This window comes from Anser brachyrhynchus (genome assembly GCF_964034855.1).
Source record: "Anser brachyrhynchus genome assembly, chromosome: 1".
NCBI classification, from domain to species: Eukaryota; Metazoa; Chordata; class Aves; order Anseriformes; family Anatidae; genus Anser; species Anser brachyrhynchus.
Genome location: NC_137694.1, coordinates 181,789,877 through 181,815,709, shown reverse-complemented (window position 1 = coordinate 181,815,709; position 25,833 = coordinate 181,789,877). Strand labels below are relative to the sequence as shown.

At 43.4% G+C, this 25,833-nt stretch overlaps 2 protein-coding genes across 2 annotated transcripts in view; one reads left to right on the top strand and one right to left on the bottom strand.

The window, feature by feature from the left end:
- Nucleotides 1–862: 862 nt before the first annotated feature.
- On the bottom strand, nt 863–8,844 carry LOC308180367 (uncharacterized protein). The gene is made up of 3 exons (XM_080561867.1): nt 8,723–8,844; nt 6,290–6,408; nt 863–2,648 (listed from the first exon to the last, which is right to left on the bottom strand). The coding sequence occupies exons 2-3, from the start codon at nt 6,375–6,377 to the stop codon at nt 1,795–1,797; spliced, it is 942 nt and encodes a 313-aa protein (XP_080417993.1). The 5' UTR covers nt 6,378–6,408; nt 8,723–8,844; the 3' UTR covers nt 863–1,794.
- A 203-nt stretch (nt 8,845–9,047) lies between these two features.
- LCP1 (lymphocyte cytosolic protein 1) overlaps nt 9,048–25,833 on the top strand; it is a 49,048-nt gene continuing 32,262 nt past the window's right edge. Inside the window, exon 1 of the mRNA XM_080561813.1 lies at nt 9,048–9,089. The gene's annotated coding sequence lies outside the window, so the exon portion shown is untranslated. The remainder of the gene's footprint in view (nt 9,090–25,833) is intronic.

Below are 25,833 nucleotides of genomic sequence, written 5' to 3'. Positions count from 1 at the left end.
ACACATCAAAGTACCCTTCTAGCGAAACACCTTTTCAGTGAAGTGATACCTTCGTGTGTTCCCATCCACTTCCTCAAAACTACTTGTCTAGTCCCTAGTGACACAGCACCTGTATTCCCGCCCATCCAGAGTGTGGACGAGCGGTGTGCTCAGACTGAAGAAAAGCCTGTGGCAACCACAAAATGCTGCTTTTATCCTTTCACAAGTTTGCATAGACTGGATACAAATAGGAACATGAACGCGACAGTCAGGTGTCGCTGCATCTCATCAGAAAAATTGGATCGCCACTTTTTTCTTCCAAAATGTACATTTCTCACACTGAACATGGTGAACAGGGCTCCTGCCAGTGGAATAGATGCCCTCTTGAAGTTGTGTCCATGCAACCTGTGTGACAGGACCCATCAGCAATGAGAAGCACTTCCCCTATACCAAAGCACATACAAACCCCAAATGTGACGATTACTTGAGACCGTGTTTTCACTTTATTACCACACACCAAAACACCATTTCCACTGTGTGAATGATTCATGGTGGAAGTACAGAAATAACTGTAGACCTGCTCCTACACCACCACAGTAGAAGGATGAGGCAAACCCTTCTTCCCATGGAACAGAGCTACTCACTACTCAGGAGTGGAAAACCGATACCCAGGAATTCTACATTTGAGAGTTGGCTTCCAGAGAGCCTAACACCTCTCATGCAAGGTAATTATAAAATGTCAGCTAGTGGCAGCAACTCCATGCCTCTAAATCCAGTTGTGCAACCCAGCTTCACCATCAACACACCTCAAGATGGAACCCATGGGAAACCTTTCTCTACTATCACTGCGCTGTTTCTGCTGGAAGGAGACCTGGTTCCGAAGCACTGACAAACCTGGGGTGTACTACACATAGTCCCCTGGGAAGGCAGGACTGTGTTTGCCCTCTGAGGAGTTCACCTCTCTTCCTCCAGCTCAGGCACGGTCTCTAGTGCTGAGGTTTCATGCTACGATGTGACTGGCAGCAACGCCAGCCTACGGAATTCCCCGTTGCTTGTTCCTTCCACTGTCTCATACTTCTCTCACAGCTTGCACCAGCCCAACCATTTGTGGGAGATCCCTAATATAGGACACAGGAGGACACTGGTCTGTCCTGAAGAAAATCCCACGAAAACAAAGCTTTTTAAACAATCTGGATAAATTTCTTGATTTCGTCTGTAGCATGGCCACACAAACACTAGTTTCAGTACAGTCGTAGACGTAGATGGTAAATGGTTGTGAAGGGGAAGAAACAAGATGCCAGTATTTATTTTTAAACCTGCTCAACATGAGACCTGCTTAACATTTAAACCTGCTTAACATGGCTGGAGCAGCAGCACAATACACCAAGAACACTCAGTGCTCTGTGCGTAGGAAGCCTGGGTGTACAGAAACTCAACATAAGCTCATTCTCTCTGTATGTATTTTCAAAGATTTACAGCATGGGACTTTTCACAGTCCCCTTTTACTATCAGTTATAATAAACTTACACATTTACATTTACATCATCATTTGTTGTTATCTGAAAACACAACATTTAATTTAGTTAGCACAAGCTGTAATTCTCCATGGACTATTTCTCAACTAATGAGGGCAAATTCAAAGACCCACACAAATAAAAACCCACACATAAATGAAGGTGTTTTTTGTCATTGTTTTTTTTTTGTTGTTGTTGTTGTTTGTTTTGTTGTTTGTTTGATTTTCTCCCTGCAAGAGATGCTTAGGAAAATCTTACAATAAAACACTGTACCAACAATAAAATACTACGATATTTAATATCAATTACCTAGGATTTTCTGTTGCTCAGGCTTTCTTGTTTCAACTACTGGTAAATCGATATCAGATAACATCACTGTGTTAACTTCAGTCTGCAAGCTCCTGTTTTCAGTCATTAACTTGCTACTGAGGACTTCGCAGTTGTAGTGGGAAACAAGTGGCTTTTTGAGTGTCGTCTTCAAAGGCAGATGGTGAAAGGATGAACCTGCAGCTAGATTTTCCTGTGTAAATACAGGAGGAGTGAAATGGTTGGGGCCAGTGCGCTGTAATTCTTGGTGCTTCACACGAGAGGATTTATGATTTTTGCAAAATGCAAAGTTATCAGGCACACTGAGATTTTTAGTAGTAATAAAACTGCTTCTAGGAGTTTGGACAGAAAAGACGTTTTCCTCTTCACTTTGGTTTGGCATTTGGCTGCTTGCATAGACAGGAATAATTTCATATTGGTCATGAAATTTCCTTTGGTCATGCAAACCTGTAGTTTTGGGCTGGATCTCTATTTGCTCATGGTTATTACCTTGCTTAAACTGACATACATGTCTGCTTTGGAAATGTATTGGGCAAGAAGAAATGTGTTCAGACTGGGGTTGGGTACTGCCAAGTAGGAACTGAGTTTGAAGAAAGAGGTCTTTGCGTTGGACTTGTGTTTGATCATGACAAACCTGACGAACAGACAGAAATGTATCTTTGGGTTGGATTTGCAGCGGACTCTGGGAAATCTGACCATGGCTGAGGGAAGCATCCATCTGCTTGACTTGCCCTTGAGCACTGACATAACCTCCAGACACTGCTTTTCTATTTTCATCATTTGTACTGTTCATCACTCTACTTAGGTATTGTCCAGAAACCTTGCCTGCTGACGACAAAAGAAAAAAAAAGACATTTAGAATGACGCATACTCTGGCATTCTTTTCGAGGAAAAGTTTGTGTGACAAATCTCCATGCCCTATAAAGATTTTTCTTGTTCAGAAGAAATGAACAAATGGTTAAGACTAAGCATCTCAGCATTACCGATCACAAAATAAGTATTTTTTTCCCACACAAACAGAATTCACCTATACTCTATATTGAATGACGTGCAGCATGCAGTAGAAGGGTTAGATAACAAGCAGGACAGAAAGGGCAGGGTTTCTGAAGTGCGAATCATATAGCTTAAGGAAGACTGAATGAGAAATGTTCTGCTGCATGTGAAATTTGTGGCCAACAGGTCCCTATTTAGGGATCCTGCATCTGTTCTGCTAGGTGCAACATGACAAGGCAATGAGATCTGTGATGTGGGAAGTAGGTGGGATTCCTTCAGTGAATGCTCCTCTTTCTGCTCCGTTGTGTTCCCTGTATCATCTAAACCCCATGTTAACACTACTGAAAGGGAAGGGGGAAAACATTTAGGGAAGTATCATATCAAAAAAGCACCATGGAGTGGACTTGTGGCCAAGTCAGTTGTGGCCGAGCTGTGAAAGGAACAAGGAAATCAGTTTCTGGAAATTGTCTTAAAAGTAAGTGCAGGATCTTTTCCAAGCTGTAGACAGTTCCACAGAATGTATCATTCTTTTGCAGAAGCACTTCTATTTTGAGTCTGGATTCCTTTTTCTGCTGTTAGGTACCCAGCCAAAACACCACATTCAGAAGCCTGTCTGCTCCTTGGTCCTATTAATAATGCAATAGGATATACATAATAATAATGCAATAGGATGTATAATTCCTCTATTTGGAAGGGCGGAAAGACCCCTCAGAGAGTGAACCAGATCTTCAGCCAGCTAAAAAACTCGCTGGAATTGCTCACCTCTCTTCAGTGACTACTGAGAGGCTTAGAAATACTATTTATTTAGCTTATTCATCTCAGTTCAATGAGTAGCATGCGTGGTGGGATGGTGCTGAGCACTAGTGGTCCCACACCACTGAGATGTCATTTCATACTCCTCATGTATGAGACAGACTTTGCTACTTGGGCTATCCCAAAGACCTCATTCTGGAGGTCTACTGGCTCCTTAGCTAGTCCCCAGTTTCCAACAGTACCACACCCAGCAGTCATTTAGTCCTGGACATTTTTATCAACAAAGAAATAGTAAATTACACTTCATTCAGTGTGTGTATTTTCCAAGCTTGGTGCTCTGTTTGCTTTCCTAGGGACACTCATTTTCAGGGTCCTGCTGAGGGAGAAGTCGTTCTCTATAGCTCTCTGCTGTAGCTCAGCTCTCAAAGAAAGCTGGGACTATTCTGTGGGCTCATCTCCCTGGCTTTCGTGCCCCCCAGCACTGTGGTTGACAACTTCAAGCCCTCTACCAGGCACAGGCTACCACCATGACTCCCTGAAATTTCTTCTGCATTTTCAGTCAATTGCTTAATTGTGTTACATCCTTCACTTTCTACAGTCCTCTGCAGGGGAAGACACTCATGCGGCACTACTGAGGCTCATCTTTTTTTTCCTAGCTCAGAACTCCTGGTCCCAGGTCTCAGTCTCTTCAAGAAGCACGAAACAAGTCCATCCCCCAAGACGATCGAATCGTCATTGCCAAAGAGTTGCTTTTTGATCAATGGTCATGCAGCTGTACAAGTATCTATCACGTGTAATAGCTACATTTGGAGAAATGATCCTTGAACAAACTTTACTGCGCAGCTCTTAGATTCTTGTCAGGTGTACTACATAAATACGTAATCTATAAATAGCATCCATCACTAATCATCATGCTCTCCTACACGGAGAGCCATCACAATAAAACTTTGTTTCAGGATAAAAGGTTTATCTATCACTTTTAAAATGGTTTAAATCACTGAAGCACAGCTCTGGTACTGAGCCAGAAATATTTACATCTGTTTCAACAGCGCCGGGCTGTATTGTATAGAAATAGATTGCACCAGCCTTTCAAAATAATCTTCAGAAGGGCCTAATAATAGCAAAGGGTCAAACATTACATCTTCTAAGTTTTCAACCTTACTTAACCTAACTTAATTATCTTTAATATTGTTATAAAGGTATTATTCTTAATATATTATTGTTTCTTTTTAATTAGTGTTAAATATTCATTAATAACAAATATCAGCATGGCAGTGTTCTAATAAAGACAAGTGAGTTGTAACAAGTCAAATTACTTACCATTTATTTCAAACATCCAAAAAAATATTTATTTATTTATTTATTTTTCTTTCTGGTGGTCTGTCTTGGTGATTATGCGAAGATTAAGCAGTTTTAGTTATTTAGATACTCTAACAGAAGATTTTTTAGATACTCTAGCAGATTGTACAGAATCTTAGAGGGAAATAAAAAAAAATAGTAGCTTGCTTTGGTTTCTTTAACCCAGTTTGTAGGGACAGCACTGTTCTTTCATGTGACCTCTATTCTTTCATATTACATTTATTCTAACGTGCTGATCAGTGAGAAATAAAATTGACAAAATGCTGTATGCCATACTTCCACAGCAGATCCTGGGACCTTGCAATTTTGACTATTGCCAATTAATCTGTTCAGACATCAGCATCCTTCTTTACAGATCTGTTTTCAGGATTGGTGCCTAGTCTCCATTTTTTAATTATTTTTTTTATCACTTAGGTTAAAAATATTTTGATTATAGATCATGTTACTGTTTTTCATTTTTATTTTTATATGTTAGTGCTTAAATATTTAATCAATAGCTACTTTATATAAACTGGAAAGAGCTTTTCATTCACATATACTGGCACACAAAATGTCTATTTATTTCTGAACCATACTGCACCGCAAGTCCTTTGTTATAAAATAGAATTCCTGGATGCCTTTAAAATAATATAAGCCAATATTTGTCTTTGTACATGAGTGTATATTCTAAGAAGACCATGACCATCCTCCCTGAACATATTTTTTTCATTTTGTCTGAATCAAAGTTGTATCTCACATCCCCTATGGTATGAATTAATCTGTTTCAATCTAACTTTTCTTGAAACCAGCATTTTCTCATGTTACATCTTATATTTTCAGATGAGCTAGGGGGAATGCCTGTATTATATGGGAGGTAGTGTTCAAGTCTGACAGGTGGAAGACTCAGGTTCCAGCACATGCCCCAATCATTCTTCCACTATTTTACATGAACAGCCTCCCAAAGAAATGCAAGTCACATGGGTCATCGTGAAGTCCTAATCACACTGCTTTGCACTGGTTGCTTACAACACTTGCTGACAAGGATTATGCAGATGAGATTTATTGTTTGTTGAACAGCCATAGCAATTAGAAATAGACACTTACAGCACATTTTGTGCTAGGGTAAGAGGTTGGCAGGCTAGCATCGGCTCGTGTTAGTATGCCTGCAGTGCACATTAGCATATGGAGCCTGTTCGATATCTCTGACTGCGCTATCCAGAAGCTTCAGCATTAGAATTGGCTGACTGGAGCCAGTGTGGGTATCTCCAAGCACTCCATTGAGTATTCACACATTAACCAATAGATTCATCTTCTTCTGTGTTAATTTTAGAAAACACATTGAATTTGAAACTATGCACTACAAGATCTGTTTCTGTACAATTTACCTTTACCAACCTTCTCCCTTGGTGTAGATAGTTTAGATGGCAGCTTAGGAGGCAGAGGTCTACGAAGTAGTTTTGGCCACTCATCCATTTTCTGTTTGGCTTCTGATCCTGACAGACGACTGCAGAGGTTTCAAAAAAAATGAGAAAAATCTGACAAGTCAAAACAAAAGACATTTCCAGTTTAATGTGCTGAACTATAAATGTCTGCTCATATAAACTGGGTGACAGAAGAATCGTAGAACAGGACAAGTAGCCAAAAAGGAAGATTTGTTCTCTTTGTGACTGATTCAGCAGTTTTTCTAATTATCATTAGTATTTCAGGAAATAAATCAGTGATATTATTAAAAAAATAAATCTAAAAGAGCTATTCTATTAACCTTGAAACGTTTGCATTAAAGAATGATTTTCAGCACATCTGTCACAGGAGGTGAAGCAATCAGAGCTTCTCATCTCTCAGAAAAAGGAGGCACAGGAAATTAGAGAAACACCCCACATTAAGCATTCTGAAATCTCCCGGAAGGTTTTCTGCTGCGTAAACAAATTTAATAAGAGCAACAGTTAACTCTGGTTAAAAAAAAAAAAAAAAAAAAAAAAAAAAAAAAGGCCATGAATGCAAGTAGTATATTTAAGCTTCTTTCTGTCTTCATATTAGTTCATGAATTATTGAATGCCCATAATGATACTGATTTCCATCACAGAACTCCCAATTTGGTGTCAGAAATCCACTCATTAGTAGCTAAGTTTAGCACATTTCTGATTTGCAGTAATTTTCAAGATTATCTATGTCCCAAGTTACAAGGCTTAGGCTTTTTTTTTTTTTTTGGAGGTCTAATAACATGTAAGACATCACACAATATAAAGACTCTATCCTAAAGAACTTGAAACCAGAAGGGGAACACAAAAGACAAACCGATGATGAAAGTGACTTTGAAGAGAAACTAAAAGTGCAATCATCAGGAAGCTATTGGCTCACAGGAAGATATACAAAGATTAAGAGAATTCTCACATGCAGTTAGAAACAAGGGGATCAGTAGGCAAAGAAAAGTTTCAAATATTTATTTGGAAAGTACATAAACTTGAGACTTCAGTACAACTTTGCATGTGGACAAGATTAACTTAAATGAAGTGCAGCATTATGCAAATTGTGATGAAAAGAACAAAAATATGCGTTGAAGAATGAACACAGTCCTGAAGCATGTAAGCAGGTCAAAGTTCAGATTTGACACAGCTTATAGACCAGTAACTACAACGAAATAAGGGGATGGAGAAAGGAAGAAGCAGGAGAAGCTTAAAAAGGGAGCCTGGAGTTCAATTTTCACATTGAGTTTAAATGGTCAAATATCACAACAAGATGAGCTACCACTGCACAAAAATAACCAGAACATAGCATGGTTCACGCTTACTGGAGGCACAAAAGGGATATAAAAAAAAAAACAAAACAACTGGACAACAGCAAAAACAATGCAGGAATTATTACAAAGCCAAACCTGAATTTCAAAAACAGGAGAAAAACACTCCATAGCTATGTCTGGTGTTCCCAGGTGATACACTGCGCCTTATCATCCCAGCCTTTCACTCTTCAGGATAGGGGTTCTGCCTGGCACCCGCTACATGGATCAAAATAATTCACGTTGGGACACAAAGGTTGACTATGAGGTCCGAGCAGATTACTCTTACTAGCAAAGTTGTAACCGGTCTGATCTTGAAAACCTTCCAAGGATGGAGACCTCACAACCCTCGGGGCAACCTCTGCACCCCCTTCCAACACTGATATAAAAATCAAGACGTAGAATTCATACCTGGAAAACGCACACATCTAAACATATAAATATGCTTTTGGTTTCTTTCCTGTGTAGGCAACCTGGTTTGAAACTGGCTGGCAGGTCAAGGAGGGAGAGAAATGCTCTCAGACTTAGTTAAGAAGGAATCATCAGTGCCTTGAGCTCAGACAAGAAACCCTACTGTTTTTGGCAGGGGCGGATGAAAGAGTCGTTCCAGCTGCTCAAGACAGGAAAGATAAAGCCAGAGGGAGAGAGAACTTCATTTTTTCATGACATAACACTGACCATTACAGATGGTGAAATTCTAGGTAAAAATCTAAGTGAGAGCAGAAGCAAGAACTTGAAAGACTGTGGCCGCAAAAACACGGCTGTGGTCGCAACTGTAGGTCTAATTTAGCTCAGGACAGCAGACAGTTGAGCCAATAATGCTGAAGAAGGAAAGGAACACATCAGAAGCGGGGAAATTCAGCCTGGTGAATGCAGAGACCTTGCAATAGGAGCAAAGCCAGGAGACGGAGAGGGGGAGATGATTTACGGACACATCATGAAGAGAGATTTCAGGTGCGGATGCAAGGAAGCTATGGTGTAGCTGTCTCCTGCCCTACCCACAGCCAATTTTAGCGGTTCACCCATTCCGGACAACATTGCGCACCCCAACCAGACTCCAAGGAAATGGAAACTCCCAGGAAACTCCCTCAACCCCCTCCACAGGAGCAGCACCCCGCACCCTTCTGGGCGGGGGGGCTTCCCCTCCGCCACACAAAATGGCGGACACCCTCCCGCCGCGGGGGGGGGGGGTGGTTAGAACACGATGGGGGCGGGGCTTAGAGATGAGGGCGTGGTCTAATTAAATAGGGGGCGTGGTCTGATCGATTGGGGGCGTGGCTTGGTAGGATGTGGGCGTGGTTTAGCGGTAAGGGGGCGTGGCCTGGCGTGGCGCCGGCGGGAACTGGCGGCGTGGCCGCGGCAGCCAGCCCGCCCCCCGCCGGCACCGCCCGCCGCAGCGTGCCTCCTCGCCGGTAATTACCCGCGCTGCCTATTCTTATTTATCACTCTTTTTATTATTATTATTATTATTTTTCTTTTCTACGAGGGGGGAGGAAATTAAATTCATTAATTAATTAAATTTAATTAAATTAAAGCGAACCGCCGGGCGCTCGCACCGCTGTGCCGGTCCCGGTGTTTGTAGGGTCGGGGCGGCTGGGAGCGTGTGCCGGAGCCCCCCGGGTTGGCAGCGAGCTGGATGGAGCTGCAGAATAACGGGGGCATCGCGGGGGATGGAAGCGCCGTTCCCCCCCGGTGCCCGTCCCCGCAGCGCCCGGGCAGGGTCGGGGTGCGGGGTGCGGGTGCGGTGCCAGCCGGGGCGAGGGGGGGGCAGAGCCCGTCGGTGAGCCTCGGAGGCTGGGTTGGTGTTGGGAGACCCGGCACTGCAGCCCCGAGGTGGGCAGCCCCCGTGGATGAGGTGTGATGGAGGTGTCGGTGCAATAAAGTCACCTTCGAGGGGTTTGGAAGTGGGGGAGAGGGTAAAGAGGGGGCCGGGAAGGTTTGGAGGCAGGGGAAGATGCTCAGAGCATCTCCCTGTGCTGAAAATGGGTTGTGTTTCGGGACGGATGAGTAGCCTGCATCTGGGTTGTGCCAACACTAACCACCCGCCATCATCTCCCGTGTCAGAAAGTACTTAATCGCTATCTTTAATCGTAGTATTTATTTCTTAAATTCCTTTTTGTCCACAGGGTCCCACTAAAGACAACTTCTTTATAAGCAGTAATAGTTTGGAGAATATCTGAAGGTCATTTCCTTTGACTCACTATGGAAATGAAGAAGCTGTTTTGCATGTTGCAGATGACTCTGCTGTTTGTCCCCTCTCTGCAAGGTTATAACGTTTTCCTACCAGACTGGCAGCAATCAATGTCCCTGTCTTGCCTCTGCTTCTGCTCCTCCCTTGTGCATATTGCGCTGCGTAAAGGTTAGTGAGTGGAGTAGGCTGAGGGAGAAATTTGGATATCTTTGTACAGAAGAAGCCGTGTAAATGAAATCAAAGGTATGGCTGCAGCCCACATAGCAGGCGCCAGCGGGGAATTATTTCTGTAACACACCAAGGCATTTACATTTTCTTAATGTAGTCATCATTCAAGGATCGATCCTGTGCCCGAGTGATTTATTTGATCGCTTGCTTCCGTGCTTGGCACTACAAGCTGAAAAGCAAAGCAGCACAACTAAGAAATACCTCTGATGTCCACACCGTGAGCCCTCCCGCGTTAGACTGTAAGCTCTTTTGGGCAGGACTGGTGGTGGCACCATCAGCACAGCAGTGACGGTGGCATCTCCACCCAGGTGTGGCCACCGGGGGCCCGAGGGCTGTCTGGTGGGACACCCCACCTCCAGCTCCGTCACCCTGTTTTGTGAGAGGCAGCGTGGGGGTGGCTGATGGCTGCCTTTGGGTCTGGAGGTAGGGTAGGACCAGGGCAAGCATCCAGACCTGGGAGCCCAGACGTGCTCCCGAGTCCCCTGGTTGGATGCAGGCATGTGTGCTGAAGATGATGCCCCTGAGGAAGGATAACCAGAAGGAGACCGGAGTCCTCCTGCTGACACATTTCGTGTGTGTTTGTACTGCTGACAACAATTTACTGGGTTGCAGTCTTCTTGTTGAGTTAAATGTGAGATTTTGTGACCGGCGGTAGGCATAATCCAACAAACCCTTGCCAAAATTGGTAATTTTTCTTTGCTTGAGCGCTGACTTGAGCAGGGTTCGTAGTTTTGCTAACATCCACTGAGCCAAGTGTGAGCTGATGGATAAGGTGAAGCAGGTGATGGTAGCACGGTGGTGTGACCCCAGTGGCCGGGGTGTACTCGCTCCTGCCAGGCTGGAGGGGTCCTTTTGGGCAGTGCCACTGGTCTGTCTGGGTTGACTGGTTGGATGGTGCAGCCTCCACAATTATCCCTCTGTTCTAACGATCATTAGGATGCGCTAATTGTGAGTGAGGAGGTCAACAACAGCCCTGTAATAACTCTATAAGTGTTGTTCCCGAGTTAGAAAAGAAGGTGCAGCTCCCTTTCCACGGTGCTTCCTTGCTGCTAGGGCCTTCTCCCTTGCCACTGTCTCGATGACAGAGCTGCAATTCCTGAATTTTCCTGCCTGCAATGCATGTTTCAGATAGCCCTTGCTCCTTTAAAGGTGTGATGGTAAAAAAATAAGCCCTGAAATAACTCACCCTCTGTTCATCCATGCAAAATCAGGAAGGAGCAGCACAGAACTGTAGACAGCTCTATTTGGAGAACATGCTGGGAGATCTAGGGGAGGGACTTGGAGATAAACTTATTTTGCCACTCTGCCTGCACGTGTAACCTGTACTATTGCTAAATAACAGGACTTTTTTAAATGTTGAATTTGCCTTACAGATGACCGTCATGTTTTTCTCATGGTTTGTGCAATCATTCATCAGAAATTTTATTCTTTTCCGTGTTATTACAGAATCTGTATTTCAGTTTTGAGGGCTGGGTGAAATAAGTACCAGTCACAGCAGTGCGGGTAACCAAAATGGACTGATTTTATCTGAGAAGATGCTAGACTAGCATGCTGCAAGTCTGCCTTCTGACCTTTAGTACTGGACACAGAGGGAGCACAACTGGAAAATTCACAAATCAGTAATAGCATTACGAGGTGGACTTGAGGGATGATTTTCCAAATTGTTGCTGCGTTGTGCAAAGAAAACATCTGCTGCTTTCCTCTCTATATTCTGCTTTTCTCAGGCTCTCCCTGTGCTGCCTGTGAGCAGAGCCCTGACCCAGCCAGCTCTGGAGGGCCCTGAGGTTGGTCCTGCTGCGTGCAGGCTTAAGGACCTGAGTGGGATGCTCAGTGCTAGGGAGTGGGAATACTCCCCATGCAAATAAATATCTGTTGTCTGTAGGCTTCTTCTCCTTCCTACTGTCTGTGCTCTGGTGACCCTTAATGTTTACAGTGCACTCATTTCCTTCTGTCTTACAGGAAGACAGCTAGTCCACTTAATCAGCATTCTCAATAAACCTAATTTGTGTTTTAATCTGTTTTGGCCATATTTAATGTGTTCCGATTGTGATCATTCTTACACTTCTTTTTTTTTTTTTTTTTGGTGGTTTTAGTCTGAATCTATACTTAATGTATTTCCCAAGTTAGTGTTTTCCTAGCTGAAAATTTATGTATCTTTGTTCATTTTTGCCTTAGACTGTGAACATACGCCCTTGGCAATTACTGCTTCAGGAAGCCATGTAAATAGTTTTTAGGGTTTTCTTCCGCGAACAGAAGCTCAGAAGAAGGTCAGAACATTTCTTTTTGTCCTTGCAAGCCCTTATCCTGCAGAAGGTCAATCATTTTGGCTGGGAACAGTCATACCTATGAGCTGAGTAAGCATGTGTGCTTTTACATCAGAAAAGTTTCCTTCCTCATAGCATTGCATTTTCATGTTACCCCCAAGCAGATGTCAGTAGGTGACTCCAGAGGTCCCTCCCAACCAACACATCCCTGGTCCTTTCTTCTCAGCCTGTTTATACTGGGTACCCCAGGATGGAAAAGCATGGTTAAAACTCCCGTGTCAACATATTTGGGACAGCAGAATGGCAGCACGTACCTCCCACATGGCATTGAAGTCAGTGAGGTCCAAAAGGTTTTGAAAAGGAGCCCGATATCATTTCTGGAACTGATTTCCGCATAGATGAAGCACAGTAAAATTGTAGTAAGGATATGTTTGTTTCAGAGACTTGAGTATTTTACAGAATGGCTTTGCTCCTGTAAGCAGAAATAGCCGTATTTCTTATCAAAATGAAATGTCTTGCCTTGATATAGTTCCTGTCACCTTCCTGTTATGTTGGTTAACCTAGAAATGAAAGCAGTTTTGTTAACTTTTTTGTTTGTTTGTTTTAACAAATGTTTGTTGCCTTGTTGGGATGGAATTGCCTATCCCTATTAACAGCAGAAAAAAATACAGGAGGATTTTCCTTTTCTGGCATGTACTGATAAAAGGGAGCCAGCATGCTGGGTAAGAGTGGGACTGAGTGGCATTACTTTGGATTGAGGAGAGGATGTGTTATGAAAAAAAAAAAGAGCTGCTGCTTTTTCTTTTATCTTTTTTATTTTTCATAGTTCTGTATGTCTTTATGGCCACCATGTTAAATAACAGGGAAAAATGCAAAACCCAACAAGTGTCTTCTCTTAAGCAGAAGTCTCAAGTTGAATCAGTGAAGACACATATCTAAAAATAGAAACAACTTCTTTATTTCAGGGTTGTGAAAAGATACGTGAGTAAATGCTCTAATTTCTATATAAACAGAAGTTTCTGGATGACTCTAGGAAGTTGCTAACACAGTTTTTCTTCTGTAGCTTATGAGAAGAACTCAACAGATGAGATTTCGGTGGATCTTCCAGGCAAACACTTCTTTGCATTTACAAGAAAATAAATCATTTAAGCCGTATATTGAAATGTCATTTCAAGCTATGCAGCCTTTTCCCTACTTTTGAATTTGAAAGCATCTGCACTCCTAAGTGTCAGCAAAATTTTCTAGCATTTATGCCCTGTTGTTGTATACAGCCCTGGCTTGCCGATGTTCTGTAAGGAGAAACTTGAAGTACAATTTGTGATATTTTAATCATGAAAGATTCATAATATAGGCTTGCAAATGTAACTTGTACTTAGTAGTTAACTTTGGCAGACTGTTTTTTCTTCTTTCCTGACCCATATATTTGCTGCTTTTACAAAAGGGGCATGTGGCTTCACTCCTTAGTTTTCCCACCTGTGTACCTCAGTCAGAGTTTTCAAAATAAAACCTAGGTTTCAAAGTACCCGGTTTAAGACATGAAAAAAAAAATAGACAAATCTCTGGGAAGTGCTGATGAGCTGCTGTCAGAAAGCTGTACTCTGTAAGGTCCCAGGGAAGAAGATGCATACAGGCTTCCTGAAAGTCTTGCGGACCAGATGTTCTTGGAAGCCTTCCAAATCTGGACCTCAGAGTTCATGCATTTCCACTCATGGTTAGCACAAACAGCAAAGGCCATACAAGATACGTGGAAATAGCTTGAGTTAAGTTTTGCAGGTACAGAGAGGTCATTTGCATGTTTGTGACTTGATCAGCTTGGCTTTAATGAGCAAAGCTAATCAGAGCCATGATTAATACAAGGAGCACGAGCAGGGACAAGCAATGGGTGATAGTCTTGGAATACGTATTTTTGCCAACGAATTAAAATTAAGGAGTTTAAGTTTTCCTTAAATAAAATAATATAGTTTCTCCTAACAGCTTTATGTTAAAATACACCCACCTTGCCATTTTAGCATGTGTTTTTCCAGTGTCTGGGGCTGTGCTCATTGGGAGGGGTTCATTCTCAATGGCTGCTCTGTTTTAATGCTAGTATAAAAAGTTACTCCTAGGACCAAGATGCTGCTGTCTAGACCCCGTGCTACCAGTTCGAGTGGATCAGGACTGAATGGGCTCCCCCTTGCTAAAGTCTAAAATTCAGTAGAAAACATTCTCCTCAACAGTGACCCAAAGTCAAGTGCTTTGCCAAGCAGCCTGGTGGGGTTACCCTTGCACAGGAGCGTGGTGATGTCCCTTCTACCTGGTGGGAGAGCCCTGCGGTGCCGTCAAGTGATAAGCCTGGGACATCTTCTGCCTGTAAGGGGGTGCAGTAGTTACACCTCACAAAAGAGAGATGCCGCAGGGGGACGCCGAGGCAGAGGAATTAACACTGTGCTACTCCCTTCCTGATGAGGTGGGGTTGTCAGCTACTAAGGGTCTCCCATGCTCATCAGGTCTTGTTTCTCAGAACTAGCACCAACCAAAAACTCTAAAAAGAAGCTATCTTCGAATATGCACGTCCTGATATTCACAAAAGTTGCTGGATTTTACATAGTACTGGAGTTGCCAGTATGTCAATAATTTGGGACAAATAATTGAAAGTCCTGCAAAGGGAAAATAATCTTTCGCACATTTTCCTTTTTTACAATGGTAAACGTTGTACAGGATGGGGCAGTAATCAGTTCTGTTATTTTTATATCACAGATAAAGATCTCGTATCTTCTGTTTGCCTAAGAGAAATTGCTATGTCAAAACAGAGGTACTTGTCAGAAACTAAGAAAGATGTCTCCAGTCAGAGAAGGAAAATGTCCTTTCTAAAGATCATTTAGACTCACCTTCAATCTCCTGTAAATATCAGGATAACTGATACATTTTTCATCCGATTTCCTGTATCAGAAGGAATCAAAATATTTTAAGTTCCCCCGCCTTCTCTTCCTTTTGGGCTGTTCATTCAGTTAAAAAGGCGACGTAGAGCCTCTCTGATGCTCCCACCAGTGATACTACACACATAGGTGAGAAAACCATCCATTTTTCAAGACAATTAAAAAGCAGTCCTCCAATGACAATTGGCGTTTTACACTGATTTTCAGATACCCCTCCTGACTGCCCTTGCTGCAGAGCTTTGCATTTGCCTTTGTGCGTGGTTCTCATTTGCATCTCTATATCTACTTTCATAATTGCGTGCCCCACGCAGACATGTGGAAAGTTTTGGGCAAGCAAAAAAAATTTTAGGAGAGGATGGACTGTCCAGTGGTTCAACCACTATATCAAACCATGAGAGATTTCTCTCGCAGACATACATACATGTACATGTATCCGTATACGTAATATATATGTTTTTTAGTAGAAGCAGAATGCATTAGTCAGCTGCAGCTGTATTGCTACCAGCATTTGAGCTAGCTTGTTTAAGGTGGAATTAATAAATAGAATATATTTATAGAAATATTGAGCAGAAGAATGTGAGTTTTCCTTAAATGCTTATTTGCAAGGATTTTACTGCATGCATGGTAACTTATCTCCCTTTCATGGCTCAACGTCTCCTGCAACATTGCAGGAATATTGGGAGTAGAATAGCTTGAGAATCACGGTTCACATGCCATTTGCCCTCTTGGACGTGGCCAGAAATGCACTTACCAAAGGTGTCCCTGAGCTTTAAGGATCAAAACTGAGTACCAAAGTTTCAGTGGGGAGTGGATATGCACTTATTTTTAAAATGAAAGGCAGCAGCTCTTCAGGAAACAGAGCTTACAACATACAGCCGAAACTACGGAGGAACTGTAAACAAGCTGAGCTGCTAAATCTAGTCTTTGCAAGGGCACCTGCAAACCCTCTTGTTCAAACATGATTTGCAAGTCAGAGCCTCCAGCATGCAGTCACCGTATCAGTTTGCTTCATGGGAACACGGTGGGTCTTACTTCTCTGTGATACTAGGCAAGATTTGTTCGTGCTGGGTTGTTGCAGGCCATCAGAGCCATCCCCCGGTCTTTTCATCCTTTTCCTGTTCCGGTTGCAGAAGAAGCTCACGTGCAGAGGAGAAAAAGGGCGAATTGTTGGGGTTTTCTTCAGTGTGGGATCTTTGCCTGGCTCTGCTCTAGTTTGGCTGTCCAGTGTTTCTGAAGGCTAAAACTGGTATTTCATGACATATTACTCAGCCATGTAACATGTAATGTTGTGAAGAGCTGAGGAACGCATTTTGTGGTACCTAAAACTTACTTTCCACACTAATGCTCAGAAAGGATTTCAAGTTATTGTCACGTAGGAAACTCATTGCTGCTTGTGTGAAACTTGTAACTCACTGGGTAAGGAAAGGGAAAGAGATGCCTGAAGGAGCATTAAACCTGCCAAGGCAAGTGTAACCAGCAGGTAGACTGCTTCTGCCACACTGAAGCCATCTTTCACTTTTTGGTGGTTTGTGCCAATCTTTATCTCAGTGTTGCTCCATCTCTCCTATCTGTGTCCTGCTGTGGCTAGCAAAAGGCACTGAAGTGACAAAAGATGCTCCTGCTTTCTTCTTTCCTCCACCTTTTGCAGCTCTCTGATGGTTTTGAATAAGCATCTCTGCTTCTTGGGCACAAGCATGCAGGCAAAATAAGGTCAACACAAAGATGCTGGTACAGAAGTTCCACAGCCATCTCTCTGCCCCAAAAGCTGCCTGGGACCCACAATTGCTGGTGAAGCTGAATGTCACCACAGGCATGTGAACAGCCAGTCCTGGTTTGTAAGACCTCCTCCAAGACATGTTTGGAGGCCTCTTTGTCTTGGAATCAGAAAATCCTACTGCTCAGGTGGCATTCCTGGCGCCCATCCGTCCTCTGCGCACCAAACCTCCTTGGGGTGTCCGTGCAGGGAGCTGCTTGGCAGAGCTTGGCTTTCATCCGTGACCTGTGAGAGCAAAGAGGGCCTTGCTGGGATGCCTGGGGTGCATCGCAAGAGTAGCACGGGGTCCTCAGCTCCAAGCTTTGCTGGCTGAAGGACTTAGTTTCTGAATTCCTGTCACCAGCTACACACACACAACATCACTGTGGTTGTGGTGGCTTCTTGTGTTACCAAACTGCTTAGCACTGCAGTTGCCCCCATGCCTTCTGAGTGCTGTGTCAGAAGAGCAAATTTGTCTTTTAGATAACACTCAAGAGCTCGTGTTTTGTGCTCTTTTCCAAGAGCAGTTGTTTAGGGGCTCTTTTGAGTCTTCTGGCATTTGAAAACCCACCTGATGACTTTGTCTTCTTACTTTTGGTGCACATTGGCCACGGTGGCACAGAAAATGGAGCAGCCAAGTGCGAAGGCAGAGAAGAGAAATTGTTCAGCTTGCTTGAGGGTCTGCTCTGCCCATTTTCCAGGAGCAAAGGCTGCTCCTCGATGACACCCATTTGTAGCAACACAGGCAGCATCTCTGAGAGCAAACTCACACCGCCTGGTACGTGTCTGGCACTTCACTCTTGGTACTTGCCGTTGAGTGGAGGATCTTCCGTCTCTCTGTGGGCTCCCTCAAAGGTCTTTCACTCTAAGCAGTCAGGGAAAATAAAGCATAGTTTTCTTTTTCTCATCATGTACCTTTTGTATGATCGCTGACTTAATTATTACCCCGATATTTTAGGTGCTCACAATGTTTGCCACTCTTGCTGCCAAAACCTGGCTACTGCCCCTGTAGACGTCAGAATATGAGAGACCTATCTTCAGACTGGTTCCTTTCAAGAGCATGTCCACATCTCTTCAGCCTTGTCTCAGCTGAGCTTCCAAGAGGTGTCAGTGCCAACCACTGGGACAGGAAGGAGTTTGACCAGCAAGATGAAAAGAATGCAAAAAGCTTGGTTTTGCTTACTTGAGATAAGCAAAGCTGGTGCTGGGAGCATGAAGGAATCAAAAGTCTGTCTTTGTGGGGCTTGGGCTGAAGCAGAAGACCAGCAGTAATTGGTGTCATGATTACTAGCTGGCAGAGAGATGCAGAAATGTCTCCCCCTTCCCAATTTTTTTGCCCTCTTTTTTGTCACGGAAGGGATTCTTCCCAAATATAAACTCTAATTCTGGTTTTCTTATCCACCATCCAAAACCATTACTGAGATCAGATTTGTCAGGAAAAAGAGTAGCATTATACACATCCTTTTTCCAAAAATTGAGATACACCAGGCCAGAGTCTCTTGGATTCAGGATCTTCATACTATGGCCTTTGTCAAAAGCCTGGCCTCAGATACCTCCCGTGATTGATTTCTGTGCTAATGCCACCATCAAAACAAATAAAAACCATAAAACACAAGCCAAGATTTTAATTTTTTTTTTTTATTTTTTTTGTCATCCTGCAGCTTCAGCTTAGTTCTGGCTTTCATCCTTCACCCGCAGAAGGGTGGTGAGCCCCCTGATGCAGAGCCTGCTCTGAACACATCTGTGGTGAGACTGGAAACGAAACCCCATGGTTTGGGCATTTTCTGTCTGGATTCTGTACTGAGGTTTCGTTTTCTTTTCTTTTTTTTTTTTTTTTTTTGGCACATACGGGAGAAACGCAGCAAGTTCCTCCTGGGGGAGGCAAACTTCCCCTCCAGACGGGGAACTAATAACTGCTTTGAGGGGGTTCTGAGCTGCAGCGTGCGGTGGTTTCAGTGCAGAATTTTGGGCCACTGACCCCAGGCTTGGAAAATGCATGTGAGATCCTGCAAGAAGTGGGGCTTCTGAGCTGAACGCCCTTAGAAATATTAAGAGCGTTGGCAGCAGAGCAGCATGTGGGAGTAAGTGAACAGAAACTGCTAGGGTAGGAGTCCGAGGAGTGAGGAAATGGCAGGAGGTAGGAAAAAATGCGGAAAGTGTGCAAAGGGAAAATGAGAGAATAAAGGGAAACGTGGAAAAAAAAAAAAAAAAGAGGAAGAGATACAGGAATATGTCTTTTAAAGAAGCTGAGTGATGAAATTTAAAAACAAGTTCACAGCAAAGCAAAAAGTCTAGGAAGTTGCGTTTTCCAACATTTAAAGCTATTTAAAATCAAAGCATAATGATAAAGTATAGGAGAGAGTATATACACAAGCGTGCCTGCGTGCACACAACATTTTGTTCAGTCACGCAGGTGTTGGCATGCAGTTTTCCTTCTGGATACAAAGCAAACCGAATCACTCTTTTCTGAAACCCTTGGCAAAAAGCCCAAAGGAGAGAACTTGTTCTGGAGAGCATCTTCTTCCGTAAACATTTTTCCCCCTGCCTTTGCAGCCGTTTGCAGCAGAAGACAGGTCCTTGAAATGCTTGTGGTGGAATTGTGGCGCCTCCATTCCCAGCACAAGCGCTTTCTCTTTGCCACAACACCTTCCCCAGGCACACGTCCTCCCCTTGCCTGCACCACAAGGAGAGGATGTGTTGGGAAGCCCATTTTGCTGCAGTGCCAAAGCCATCAGAAAGTGACATTGAGGCTGTGAGTCTAACAAATAGATGACAAGGTCACTTAGCTGTGAGCCAGCTTCTCAAAAATGAGATCCAGATGCTCAAAAATCATGGCTATGTTTCCTCCCATCTTTGCAAAAGCACCTGTCGTAATAATTATAATTAAAGCATTTTTTCCTTCTGTTTCTCTATGCTTTTTACTTCTGCAAGCCTCTGAGCCACTGATGTCACGTTCTCGCTCTTTTCTCCCAATCACAAAGCTGAGATATTTCCTGAAAGAAAAGCATAACAGCTTGCAAACCGCCTGAGTCAGGGTCTAGCTGAAACTCTGATTTTCATAGGAGTGAAAACAAAATCATGAGAGCCAGTGTTGTTCAAACAGCATCTGAGAATGCTACTTAAGAACCTCCGTCCTTCTGGAGATGGATTTATCAGCTCATAGGGTTGCTGTCGGTCTCTGTTTGAGACATGGGAATCCAGTATTCTTCTGTGAGAGCCTGAGGAGTGTTGCTGCCTTCTCGCCACTTCATCCAGATCCGTGGAAAGCTGTGGCCCTGGCTGCTCTTTTTTGCATTAATAATGTCCAGACTTTTCAAACCCGTTCTTCTTTCCCCCCCACCAAGTAAAACCTAAGATTAGCTCATGTACTGTTATTAATATTTCACTAGTACTCCCCATTGCAACAAATGGATAATTCTGCTCAATAATTCATGCTTGGGTGTAGCCTATTAAATTTGTATTGGGGTGTACACTTTCATGTTACTTATTTATTATTGCTTTCATTTTACAGGAGGTTTTTTTTCTATGCTATTTCAATTTTCGCTCGCTTAAATGCCTCTCCCTCAAAGTTCAGACTGCTTGCAGGAAATTAATCTCGTTCCTTATGCCTTGTAAGTAAGGCTGAGCTCTTACTGCAAGCGGCTGGGGCTTGGCCATGAGAAAAACCTTCAGACACAAATGATTGATGGAGCTAATGATGGTGGAGCAAATGATTCTGGAACTTGGGTGCCAAGACTGACAGCCAAAAGTTCACCCACGGCCTCAAAGCTATCTGGTTTTTGCTTTATGGAGATGTTTGGTTACTTCTGTTGAGGGAGCAACCTGCTCCAAGAACCGTGATTGATAATTGCACAATCTGCTCCTCTGCCAACAGGCACTATTCTCTTCTAGGTCCTGCACATGTGTTTTGGGGAGTGTAAATCTTTCTAGGCTGGTTGTACCCCTCTTTAGGAGTGATCTTTTGCATTGCTTTGTGGAAACCATCTCCTCATAGCACCTTTGTGTGGCTCATCTGGATTACCAAATAGGACAACGGGTCAGCAAAACCAAAGTAAAGATTTCCTTAGAAGACTCAAATCCAGGTTTTCAGTTAGGAGTTTGGAAACTGGAAGCTGCACAAGCAGGTAAGATCATAAAAAAGGCTCCCAGGCTGGGTTTAATAGGATGTTATCATCATAGTCATTCCTGTGAATAGCTCTAGGGGAAAGATTAAGATTTGGAGACATTGCTTGTTGGAAAGACCCCACCAAAAACACTCTTCTCAATATGGGATGACTTTGTTTTATGTGCCTGTATGTCCACGTGTGTCAGTGTACAAGCCTAGCTGAGGCTCCATGCAGCACAGCACCGCTGTGGCTTGTCCATTATAAGAGGTCCATGGGCATAGGTGGGTCCTCGCACCTCTCGGTGCACCTGGCACCTCTTGGTCCTGGTGTTGGGGTTCCTGTATCTCAGGGAATGAGAGCATGGTGGCATGTTCCAGCTGGAGGTGAAGTGGCTTCTTCAGGGTCAGTTCTGCCCCACTGCTTCCTGCATGAATAGATTGAGACGAAGAGTGAGATGCTCTTGTTCCTCCAACAGATATTTCGTGGTATCATGACACACCCCTCAAAAAGACTCCCAGTATCTGTATTTTGAGAGGTTTAATGGGATCAACCATCACAGCTTTGCATTCTCAGGGCTTTTTCCGGTAGATGTAATGCAGGGCGAATGCAGCATGAAAGGCGTTATTTTTATATGCATCCTGCAAAGTCTTTAGGATTCTCTCCTGCAGAGATCACACGTGGCATTTCAAGACACATCGCTAACATGGGCAGTCCCAGCAGCAGGTAACCTGCCCAAACAGATGTTACAGGTCGAATTACCAGCCCCTACCTGAGTGCATGCCATCCGAGTAATGACTCCTGCTTCACCAGAACCCATTTACCTGTCAACAACATTTAAGTTCTTAGGGTCCGCTTTCAGAAACGAGGCAGGAGTGTCAGTGCCGAAATTGCTAGTGGCTACAGGAAGTGTCGCCGACTTTAACAGGGACAAGAACAGGGTCACACTGAGCAAAGATGTCGTTCAGATTGCATCAAACTGCAGTGGGAATTAGATTGGGTCCTCTGTATTTTTATAAGAACAAGATAATTCTCTAAATGAGTTCACTTATTAAATAATTTCCATTAATTTTGATTTGTCCTAGTTTTTCACAGACAACGAGGCTCCCCTCAAAGGGTTCATTTAAAATTGTGCTGTCATTGAAACAAAGATATTTTGCAAGGTTCACAGGAAGCTTCCATGGTCATCTTGGAAGATCTGTGCATCTGTCCCTGCTCGGTTCCCCACCGTGCCTTTCCTGGCCAGTGTATATTCTTGGATGGACAGCATGTTCTCAACCCATGACTGTACCAGCTGTGGTACTGTCCATCCACCCTGATGGACAGCTAAACTCCACCACAACTGCTCCCTCACTCCCCTTCCTCAAAGGGGAAGGGGAAGGATGAAAGTATGATGGGAAAGAAAAAGGCTCATGGGTTGAGATCAGGATAATTTAATTAAAGGGAAAAGAAAGAGAGAAAAAAAAAAAAAAGGAGCAAAGGCCACACAGAAGCACAGAGAGCAAAAAAACAATTATTCTCAACTTCCCATCAACGAGTGATGTCTGGCCACGTCCCAGGAAGCAGGGCTTTGATATACATAGCATTTTTTTGGGAGGACAGATGTCTCCATAACGAGAACCCCATCTCTCCTTCCACTTTCTCACCTTTTATTGCCGAGCGTGACACCACAAGGCATGGAATATCCCTTTGGTCGGTTTAGGACAGCTGCCCTGCTGGTGTCCCCTCCCCACCTCTTGCCCACCCCCAGCCTGCTGGCTCTGGGGGGGTTGGAGGGAGCCCTGATGCTGTGCCAGCACTGCTCAGTCACAGACACAACACTGGTGTGGTACCGATGCTGTTCTAGCTCCGACTGCAGAGCACAGCACTGCATGGGCTGCTGCAGGGAAAGGTAACTCCATCGCAGCCAGACCCAGAACATCAGCAGAGGCAAGGAAGGTGTTGCATTACGTGAATACGTGATTTTCCAAAACACGGCTTTTGGAGAAATTCATTTGATGAAGCAGAAACAGTTTAGAGGAAGGCAAAGCTCTTGGGAGACTGCTGTGGGAAAACGCAAGATCTGAGATGTGGCGTTGCCAGAAAAGGCTGCCACAGGAATATCCTTGCTTAATTCCCACCAGGAAACTGTTCTCCCTCAGTGAATTATTAGATACAATGCTTGATAACTTATGGCATTTACTTTTGTAGACAATCTTAGCTGGTTCCTTATGTCTTTGCAACCCCTCCTGAACTTGTCTGCCTTTTGTGGAAGCACATCTCAAAGTAGCTTCGTTGGGAGTTTGGCTCTAAAACTGGAGCTCTAGGTCAAGTATATTATGTTATTTTAATGCAGGAAAGCCATGGACATTTAACTCAGTATTGCAGTACATCCTATTGTGACATCAGCTCGTCTTGCTAACCGTAAGCATGCCTTATTGCAAAATACAAGCTACTTATTTTGAGGAGTTATGATTTAAAACTCTTCCAGAAAATAAATACTCTAATGATTGCCTGCAGCATTCTGCCCAGTGTAAGAAATTACATTAGAGAGATCATTGTCATACATTGTCCTACAATCATACATTGCCTGCAGTGCCACAAATGAACATCACATGGGTACAAGTTAACCAGTTGCAGGTAGGAGTTAATCATTGCATTGTACCAGCTAAATGTAATTCAATGCTGCCCAATGAAATTGTTATTTGCATGATGTTTTACAGATGTACAGCGCAGAAATCAAATAGGGTGCTGTGCCAGGACTTCAGCTGGAGTTGTGTGTAAAGATTACTTCAGTTTTATAACGTTTGGTGAGACAGCATGATTGGGTATGCACAGAGATATTCCAGCAGGCCCTGAAATAAGGCAGAAAAAGGGAAAGGAATACATGGTCTGCATGGTAAATGTATCAAAATCTTTTGTTTACACTTGCTTTTAAATGCCATCTCCACTGTACTTGTATTTCTAAGCTTGCTAGAGCATTGTTTTAGCACAGGTGGTGCATATTGGGGTACATGCTGGTAAGAATCAGTGCTGTGTACTGATCACACAGGATTGAGTTCTGTCTAAGTAGGATGAATATAAAGTTACATACATTAGAGTGGAAAATCTGAGTCTCTCACCTACCTTTTTTATAAACTATAACAACCCAAGAGAGGATGTTGCAAACATGTCTGATAAGGAAACACATACCCCTGGTTTTCCTGTGCAAGTTGTTAGATTTAAGGCATGCTGTGTAACACCAAATAATGGCGTGGAATTATCCATTCGGTGTCCTCTTCCCTGTCTCAGAAAAGATGTTGTAGCATTCAAGGAGACGCTGTGCAGGGAGCAACAGAAATAATAAAGGATTTTTTAAAAGCCTGCAAGGAGAAAGTTGCGGCAAACCTTTATCAGGCTGCTGTCAAACAGCCTAGTAAACAACGCAGAGGAGCTGTGGTGCTGTCTATCAAATAATGAAGTACCACAGAGGAGGTAGAGTAGGAACATCTCCTTGTCTAATAATAAAAAGCCAATGAGACCTTGTATTAAACTGAAAAGCAATTTAAATCACCATTCCTGATCTGCATAGTCACACCTTGGAAGACCTTCCCACACTGAGTGTAAGGTTAAAATACAATGTGTTATTCCAATTATAACAGAAACGTTCAGGGACAGGCAGAAATTATGGAAAATCTACAAGTGATGTCTGCACAGAGTCAATGTAAGAATATCAAAGGGATAACTGGGCATTTCTTTTTCTGATGGAGGGAGGTCTTCTGTTGTCAAAAATGCCTCGAATGCATTTCAGTGTAATTCTGAATATGGTGAACCTATGTGTGCTTGAATGGGATCTTAATTATGGGGATTTTTTCATGCAAAGTTTTTTCTGAAGTCCTCTACATCAGCATGTAGCTGATGGTCCAGCTGGTCTGATGAATCATGAATGACAGTTTTTTCATGAAAGACATGCAGTTTGTTTTTCAGCTGTATGATTTCAGAGGTAAAAGTCAGAACACAAGTTATTTAAAAAGCTGAAGGTTGACTCTTTGGCCTGTGGAAAGAGGTGGGAATTTTGCTGTTAAGGCAAGAAGTTTCTTAAAATCCCCACGGGGCTGCTGAATCACTTTTGTATATTGATGCTGTATTTTCAGTTCTCTTCAGGCTCTCTTAAACTCTGCGTCTTCGGTGTTGAAAGGCAGCTAATGTTTGCATCCATTTTAAGCACTTCTGCACTTGACCCTCGAGGTACCTGGGAAGTGCGTCCTTGAAGTTGGTGTCAGCTGTGAGGCTGCGTGAGTGCCTTGTCCTGTCTGAGGCTCCCCTGTACAAGAAGAACTGTAGGGAGCAACCGGGATGGCCAGGGGGCAGAAGCACATGAGTTATGAAGAGTGGTGAAGAAGATTTGTTGAGGCTGGGGAGGAGAAAGAAGTCTGAGAATGACCTTGCTGTCTACATCTGCCTAATTGGAGCTTATAGAGAAGATGGAGACTTTTTTTTTTCAGAGGTACACACTGAGAATAGAAGGTCACAAGTTGCAGCAAGGGAAATTCCAGCTGCATGCAAGGAGAAAAAGGTTTTCACAGCCAGCATAGTCAAACGTTGGCAGGTGTTGACAGGGATGCCGAGGAGCCTCTAACCGTGGAGGCAGTGCCGCGAGCACCCCAGCCTGACTTTACAGCCAGCCCTGCTTTGAGTGCAGGGGTGGGGCTGCAGGCCTTGTTATTCTGTGATCCTAAAATGC

What these genes read in the sequence shown, in the direction of transcription:
- LOC308180367 (XM_080561867.1), bottom strand. Translation starts at nt 6,377, where the DNA reads ATGGATGAGTGGCCAAAACTACTTCGTAGACCTCTGCCTCCTAAGCTG. An exon ending in AAGGGAGAAGGTTGGTAAAG is followed by an intron (nt 2,649 to 6,289) that starts GTAAATTGTACA and finishes TTTTGTCGTCAG; the next exon opens with CAGGCAAGGTTTCTGGACAA.